General features: G+C 32.0%; 1 protein-coding gene across 1 annotated transcript; it reads right to left on the reverse strand.

Annotated features, from left to right (window-relative positions):
- Positions 1 to 7,753: 7,753 nt before the first annotated feature.
- LOC148306579 (general odorant-binding protein 68-like) lies at positions 7,754 to 9,023 on the reverse strand. The gene is made up of 2 exons (XM_088264726.1): positions 8,985 to 9,023; positions 7,754 to 8,254 (listed from the first exon to the last, which is right to left on the reverse strand). The coding sequence occupies exons 1-2, from the start codon at positions 9,021 to 9,023 to the stop codon at positions 7,754 to 7,756; spliced, it is 540 nt and encodes a 179-aa protein (XP_088120852.1).
- Positions 9,024 to 9,370: the final 347 nt, after the last annotated feature.

Below are 9,370 nucleotides of genomic sequence, written 5' to 3' on the forward strand. Positions count from 1 at the left end.
GCTGTACTGATCGAATTGAGATCATATTGGTGTTAAAAATATTATCATGGGTTCAGTTATGATGCTTATATGAAATATAAGCGGGCATGGATCACAGTTTGGCCACCCCTGCTCTGGGTGTTATTTCGGAAATACCGTGTTTCCGGTTTACGAACAGCATTCTTAATAATAATTGGATCCTGAATCCGGTTAGCCGAATTTACTTAAGCGTCAATTTTTAACCGGAAATCCTCAGTACCGATAACATGTCTATCTCCGAAGTATATTGGTTTTCCTCGCGCAAATAGCTTTTAATATGTACATAATATACTTAAATTTCGCGACGGGATTCCGATCACATTGGTATGCAATTAAAATATAAACGAGAATCTTGTAAAATTTTCCGAATATTCAAGGATATTGGATTGACTTATGAAAAGTCGGGACGAGTAAAAGCTTATACCATAAAGCAAGCTTTTAAAAATGTTTTTTTTAAAAATATTTTTAAAATATTTTTTTTACAAAATACTTATTGAAATGTACAAAGTAGTTAGTAAATTTACAAAATATTGAAAATATAACGTTTCTATCTCTCTAATAAAGTAGACACTTGTGTTTAGAGAGGGAGTTCGTTTTACAAGTAAATAAGAAGGATAAAAAAATTTTCCTCGGAATGGAGTTTAGGTTGGGGTGAGTCTTATATATTTTTTAAAATTTAATTTTAAAGGTTTGATAATTTTTTTATAGATTTTTATTTTTCAGGAAGTTAATAAAAGTTTTTTTTACCCACGTACATATAATGATTTAACGCTGCTGTTGTTTTACATCTGTGTAATATTGAATTATTAGGAAATCTAGAGTTACGTGAATTCAAATTGTGTGACATGAATTAATTTTAGTAAAAAAAAATATAATACCACTTATTGAGTTTTATTTTATTACACACTACTAGTTTCGAAAACAACAGATGTTTTCATCAACAGGTGATTACAAAAACAAATGAGCAAAAAAATATTCAGGTATATATAGAGGTGCGTAGGGTGATAACTAGAAGGCGGGGGGGTTAAGGGGCGGGTCATTGTTTAGTAGGAACATAGACAATAATGGTGATGTATTTAATTTTGACATAACGTTGCATGCACGTGACTAATGTTTATAATTGGGAAAGATATATATTTTCAAACAACTTTTTTGACCGCAATTTCACTCAACACACGCAAAACAAAACATTCATCATGGTAGACAGCATGCTTTTAGATAGCTGCAATCATTTATAATTTTAAGTACGTTTGATTGCATTGATATTTCAACAGTTTCAAGGATTTCTTATGTTTTTATTGATTTTTTAATTTAACATATTAGAAATGTATGCTCCTTTTTCTATTTACCCAGACTAATTTATTAAAAGAGCTAGTAAAAAAATAATATTCTTTAGATACGAACGTCTAGCAAGAAATAAAAATAAATGCTATGGAAGATATTCATAAAATTGTACATATGTACATATATACATATATATATATATATATATATTTATATATATATATAATCTTATCTGACAAGCTTACTTACATCATTCACCGTATTAACTTATTTATTATTTTATTAACGTATTTACTTATTCAAATTTAAACCCGTATTATATTTTCAACCTCCAGTATTTGAAACTGTATCATGGCCATTATTTTCTTTCAAAAAACGTTAAACGTTTTGTACAAAAACCCTTCTTTGCAGATATTTTTTCATTAAAAATCCTTCTTATTTTTTTTACGGACATCATTAAAATAAGCTAAATAAAAATTTTGCGTAAAATTAATTAATAACGTAAATTATGCCCTCACATTAAAATTATCATTTTATTTCAAAATTTAAATTATAACAACTGTGACGTAGTGTTCATACTCTCAAAAGTACTAGACAGACATCCCCATTTCATATACATGTTCATGTACACAATATGTAAATTTGTTCACAAATATGTAATCAAAATAGTCTCGCGGTGTGCTGTGACATTCCATTAGATCTAATTGATATTTTAGTATAACATTCCAACCGAGGGAGTGGTGAAGTGTAATGGAAGGTGTAAGAGGCTCTTTGGGTACGAATTTATTTTGAACATTTTATTATTTTAAATTTCATTTGTTTATATATATATATAAATATATATATATATATATATATATATATATATATATATATATATATATATATATATATATATATATATATATATATAGGAGATCGTTTTTAATGTTTAAAAATTGAATCAAATGTATCAAAAATAAATATCAAGCCACTTATTGAACTGTTTACTGTGCAAAAATTTTTTATAGGTGAAACTTAAATGTTTTTTCTGCATATGAAAAATATTTAGTATATTTAAAAAAAAATAATAAAACAATACCTTTTCTTCAAAATGCAAAAAAAAACTTTTTGCCCTGTAGCGGGTAAATATTAAGTTAAAAATATGTCGCTTTTGCTGGGATATAGTACATTTTCTGGGTATTCCGAAAACATGCACAACTGAAAATTGACTATTTTTGATATATGACGTTATAAAGGAGTGAACGATATGTATAAATAAGTAATATAACACACTCCTTATCATTCATCGATCATTTCGCGTAATACCACTTTTTTTTAAAAGCGGCATTACACAAAGTGAACGATGAATGATTTTATTGCTTATTTTATTACATTCATTGAAAGTGTTTTATTACTTAAAAAGTAATAATAATAATAAAACCCTTATCCGCACCCCAATGGTGCATAGGGCACAGCGTCATATAAACGCAGTGTTATCTTGATCGTTTACACACGAAGGAAAGGTGATCAGCCCTCCGCTTCAAGTACTAGTCCAGGGTAATATTGAATAAATATTACAGTGAAAAAATCACTCATATTTATTCTTACCCCCCCTGGGAATCGAACCCGGGTCCTCCAGAACGGTAGCCGAGCGTGCTGACCATTACACTACGAAGGCGGTTACTTAAAAAGTAAACCATGCTTTTAATAAACAGAACATAAAGAAGGTAATATTCAAAGTCATTTGTTAACTGCTTCTATTTTAACAATATTAAAATTAATTATGTTTCGGAAAAATGTATTATTCACCCCTACTCATATGCTCATATTTTAAATTTAAAAAAAATAATGTGAGAAGTACAGAATTTCTAATAAAAGGAATACATATTTATCAACAGAGATTTAACTGGTCTTTTTTTCACATGAACAAATTTTGTGTGTTGGGACCATAAAATAAATAAAAAAAGTCTAGCATATTGTACCTAAATCACTGATACGGATTTTTTCTCACAATATATATGGTTTTACGTTTTATGAGTCTCGAAGGAATACCTGGAAACGTTTTGTGTGATGGTGGTTTATATTTTGTGCTTGGATTTCGGAGAAATTTTTTGTTCCTTCAATTCATAAAATTGCTCCGGTGAATTTACTAATGGGGAAATTTCATCTAACGGCAATGTTGTCAAAGAATATCACAGATTTACGACTAATAACTCAAAGGACACAAGATTCTTTTGATGGAGAGGTGTGTTGAGTATGCATATGTTGTATGAAATTAATATATTTATTTTATTAATTGTTTTCGCAGATACGTTGCGGTAATATATGACAAGTCATTTTCAAATTTAAGAATACATGATTCGATGCACCCAATATTACACCAATATACAGTGTTTGATAAAAATGATGACTTTATCAAAATAGATTAATAATAAATTATTACCCCTTTCTGTGGTGTGAGTAACAACACCAAGATGAAGCTTGTCAGGAGCTTGGTCCACTCCATTTTTCTCTATGCTGCTGAAACATGGACTATAAAAGCAGCAGAAAGGAGAAAAATTGATGCATTCGAAATGTGGTGTTGGAGGCGCATGCTCCAAATTCCATGGACAGCTAGACGCACCAATGAGTCCATTCGCCAGGAACTACGCTTGGATGGCTTGTCTCTGGCCAATATCCGTACCCGACGGATTCTCCAGTTCTTTGGACACGTTGCGCGTGGCAACGAGGATAGCCTGGAACGACTAGTTGTGATCGGTAGCCTGGAGGGAAAGAGAGGGAGAGGAAGATCCCCACACGATGGACCGATCAAATTAAGGCAGCAGCAGGCACCTCAGTGGTTGGAGCGCTACGTGCAGCGCAGTCAAGGGATAACTGGAGAAGAGTCATTGCTTCTGCAAGGGTCACAACCCTCAGCAATGAGGATTAAGACGGAGAAGAAGACCCTTTTCTTACCACTAACCGCACCTATTGGTGCATAAGGCACTGCATTGTATCGACCCAGTGTTATCTTGATCGTTACTCACATGAAAGCAAGATGATCAATCCTTCGCTTCATATGGGTAATATATACACGATTGTCCGTCGTATTGTTATAGGCACTCTGCCTGTGTAGTGTAATGGTTAGCACGTTAATTTACCGTGCTGGAGACCACAAGTTTGATTCCCGCGGGGTTCAAAATATATAGGAGTGATTTTTCACTCTAATATTATAAATATGTATGTATTTATTTATATATACACATACACACACACTCATGAAGCATTCTGGCAAGCCTGAAGAATGATTTTTATTTAAAAGGAATAACCCGCAAAGCCTATGTTTTAGAGGTTTTTCTGTAAATGGAATACTAACGATAAGGAAAAAAATACATTGAAAATTCGAAAACCATTAGGAAATAATTCATTCATGCATTTATTTTGTAATTGACGGAAATCGAACCCACGTTGCCTGTTTCGCAGTCAAGCGTTTATGTTGTTTTTACTACTTACTTTAAATTTTCAATAATAACGTATGTAGATTTTTTTACTACTGACAGAGTGATTTATTTTTAATTAAAATAATTAACGCATGAAAAAAATGTTGATCTTTAAATATGATTTGATATAAATATAAATCAAGTTGGATGATTTGAACGCCATTTAAATAAAAAAAAAAACAGTTATTTCTTAACTATATTTTTTTTAATACTTCATTTTTCATTTTTAAGTAAGCGTTTTTAGTGAAAAATCCACCGAAATTTTCGCTTTTGTAAGAAGAAATTCAATACTTTATTGTTACATCTACATACGTCTATAGTATAACTTTTATTATACTTTTACACGTGTTTTGTCTGAAGACTAAAGGTCAAAGTTGAAATCAAATACAGAAAAAGCGCTGACTCATTTGAAACCGTAAATTTAGAAGTAAAGCTTTGGCATTAATAAATGTTTTGAAGTACCTACCCCTAAATACATTGTTTTCCGCAACTTGACTAATTGAACCGCTTTTCAGTTTACTTGAACGTAAATGAACATAATGACCATACATTCAGACTTAACTGAAATATATAAATGCGATCTTAATTTCAGTAACCTTGATATAACGGACGTATAATGAGCTACCGCTACAACCATCACGCCGTTTCCCCGCAGGGGTAGGCAGAGAAGATGGAATGCCACACTCTTCTGTCCTGACATACACTCCTCGCCTCCTTCACATCCATACATCTAGTCAGACATGCCCTCCGATTACGCAGACTTTTGACACCGCCAGATTTTAGGTTCTGATTGATCTGAAGTCTTTTTCGGTCGTCCTCGTTCCGTTTTTGCTCTCACATTCGCCATATATATTTTCTTAGTCATTCTCTCGTTATCCATTCGCTCCACATGTCCATACCACCGTAAAGAACTCGTCCTAATCTTTTCAATTATTCCTCGTTCAGCCTTACATTCCTTTCTTATATCTTCGTTTTAAATTCTGTCATATAATGATTAATGATTAATACTGTCTTTATTTATCTTTGTCTTTGATTTATACTGTCTTATAATATCTTTGTCTTGATTTAGTCTGTCATTAATGATTTATACAACATTTGATTAACGAACTTCGGATATAACGGACAACAAATCTTGTCATGTAAAAAAAAATCTGTCAATATTATACATATTTATTGTAACTGCAGACGTTTGGTAGAATTCCAAATTGAATTGTTGGGTAATAAATCCAAAATAAAACAAGGTTTTTGTTAGATTGAATTCTACATTTATTTATGTATATCTTAATACGTGACGCGTTTCATATTCTTAGGACATTATCAAATACGTTTGATACATACATAAATAAATGTAGAATTCAATCCAACAAAAACCTTGTTTTATTCTGGATATATTACCCAAAATGCTTAAATTCAAATATCGCCGCATGTAAACAATAATCGCTTCTAATACTAGAATTGGAGACATAATGCCATTCTGATCGTAGACTGCACCTATCAGGAACAACAACAACACCCTACGCTTCAGTACCAGTCCAGTAAAATATGAAATCATTATAACCATCATACATCGTTTTGCCGCACATTTGTCTGAAAGATTGCATTTGACTGCAGCCAGTCTACTTTCAAACTTCTTTTGCCAAATCCATGCTTCACTTCCATACATTAGGGTTAGTGTCATTATTTCTTGAATGTTTTTCGCAGATACTTTGTGGCACATTTTATGAACTTTATAAAATTTGTTTTAAACAACTTTGTTTTAACCACTTTTTATTATAAGTACACTTTAACGTACCAGTTTTAATAAAAACCTTGTCATCGTCAGGGTTTATTAAATTCTAAAACATTAAAAACATCAAAATACTCATAATTGATAACATTCCCTTACCAAAAACAAATATGAAATACTTCAAATTTAAATTTAGGATTTAGTTTTTGGTAAGGGAATGTAATTAATTATGAGTATTTTAATGTTTTAGAATTTAATGAACCCTGATGATGACAAGGTTTTTGTTGAAACCGGTGGGTTAAAGTGTACTGATGATAAAATGTGGTTAAAATAAAGTTGTTTAATTTTATAATGTTAGTATCATTACTGTATTGCGTTTCTCCAGTTAAGTCATGTCTTATTCTTGATCGTAACTAATTCAAACACAATTCTCGCGTTAGTGTAAAAATATTATCAGTTGTTCAATAAAACTTTCCGACTCAGGCGTGAAACGTGAGCGGAATACTAAAAAAAACGATAATGAAACTCCTAGAATGGTTATACGAATGAAGTATTTCACTAGGAAGAGGAAAAATCTAATAGAGTTATGGACTGTACAAAACGATTTCCGTAGAAGTTTTTCCCGAATAATTGGAGCAGGGATTTGTTGACTAGAAAACCTGCCGATCAAGAACAACTGCCAATCACTACAGGTATATCCGCGATCGATTAAAAAAAAGAGTGAACGAATCCTTTTCACAACTTATATAAACTTTGTGGGTGTACCTTAAGCAAAAATATTTTCCTGTCATGAATAAAGATCAAGAAACCTATCCACAAACATACACACACACACACACACACACACACACACACACATACTTAAATAAGAAAAAAATACACTTTATAACCAAAACGGTTGCCTAAAAATAAAAATCAAAATGTTCGTTTGTTCAAATTTGTTTCCCCATTAAACCAGACTGAACTATAGCAGCGTGACTAGGTACAAGTTCAATACAACGACGTTGAAGCTATCAGAAATGAGGAAATATTGAAATCCAATTACATACCTAAAAAGCAGAATAAAACCCTGAAAATTACTGATTACCGGTCTCACAATTTTCTCGTTCCAACGTGATGATTGAAAGTTAAAATCATATTTCATAATACTTTGATAAATTGGCACATGAAAATGGATAATAAAACAACAGTTTAATTATGCAAAACACTGAATTTGTGATATATTAATAAATTTATGTAAAAACAAAGCTTTTGTGTTAATTTATTATCCCATTTGTGGTGGGTTTGGGCATTTCTCCATAAACGACTTCATATCGGTGCATTCCGAAGACGCGACCGCTATGGATGCTGGGCAGTTCAAAAAGAGATTTTTCTTAATGCAGTGAATGTAGCCTCTCACTTCACAGTCGTCAGAGCCTGCATTACTATCGCATGTTTGGATGGCGCTGTCCAGTACTGTCTTCCAATCTCCCGAAAGTTCTGCGTCAAGGTAAGCTCGCATCGCTACTTTGTCGATCTTGTTATCTGCAGTGAGGAGGTTGATTTGCTTTAGGAAGCACTGTGTTGTTTCACAAGATGGTGGTCCCATTCCGCCGGAAGGGGGCCCAGATGGCGGCCCTGAGGGAGGCCCGTTGCCCATATCTGGAAGTCCGCAAGCTGCAGCTGCGGTAGGAGTTATGAATTGAGGATTTGAGTTTGGGCAACATTCCGATGGACGAACTCTTGGTGGTCCACCATTACAGTCCTGTGAATTTGCTGATGAAATCTATAACCAAAAATTAATTATTAACCACCGATTGATTCACTGGAACAGATTAATTTTTTTTCAGTTTAACGCAAGCATGATACTCTTTTTTCCATGTTCTGTAGGCCTTGATATCTGTTCTTTTTTTACCAATCTTTGGCGGTGAGTGGCTATAGTCAACTTTACTTGAGGTCAATTATCGTCTTATCAAAAAGGAGAGTTTGATCATCATTTTTATCGCAATTTTTTCATAGCTTTGTAAACCGAGTTGAATTTGAATGAGAATCAATATGTTAATGAAGTTTTTAAAAAGCAACTACTATAGTTATAATGAGTGAAAAAATTGATAGAAATTATTAAAATTATACACATACGAGTACACACAGAGACAAATTGTGTTTTAACTATATTCATAATTAACATATACAAATTCGAGACCAAATAATAATTTACTATTTTAATTACTGTTTATCGTATTTAATTCAACGATTTATTTATTAAGATTTTATTACATACCATATACACGAGTACATATAAATTTACATATATAAATTATCTCGAAAGGTTCTTATAAGAAAATTTCACTAATGACTGATTAAAAATGTTTCTTGAGATTCTCATTCCTTGATTACACAGTTTCTTCTGAGAACTTCCAACAAGCAAAACAGCTGGTCATATAATGTGAAGGTATCTTATTTTAGACTTGAAAGCATTAAAAAACAACACCTTTAGGATATAAAAAAAAACTTACCAGCAGAACAGATAAAACGGCGAAAGCAATGCTTATCATTTTTATTTGTGAAATAATACGGCAGACTGATGTATTCAGTAAAAAAATTGGCTTTTATACTTTAAAAAGCCTACTTAGGAAATGACGCGATATGCCTGAAAATGGATGATAATTCTGTTCAATAACGACAAAAAATATGTACAACGTCACTAAAGCCATTACGACAATTATGGTTTATGAACACCATTTTTTCCAAGGTTAGTCCAACAATTGATTAGTTACGTAATGATCGCATTAAGTACATAAGTGTGACATATTGAAGCTCATAATGATGGGTTGGCAAAATTAATTTAAATAATTTTGTTTTCTTTATTTGCAATATCCGGGCGAATAAAAAAAAAAAAAAT

Source organism: Brachycentrus maculatus, unplaced genomic scaffold (genome assembly GCF_059751285.1).
Source record: "Brachycentrus maculatus isolate JH-2025_06_01 unplaced genomic scaffold, ASM5975128v1 h1tg000237l, whole genome shotgun sequence".
NCBI lineage: Eukaryota > Metazoa > Arthropoda > Insecta > Trichoptera > Brachycentridae > Brachycentrus > Brachycentrus maculatus.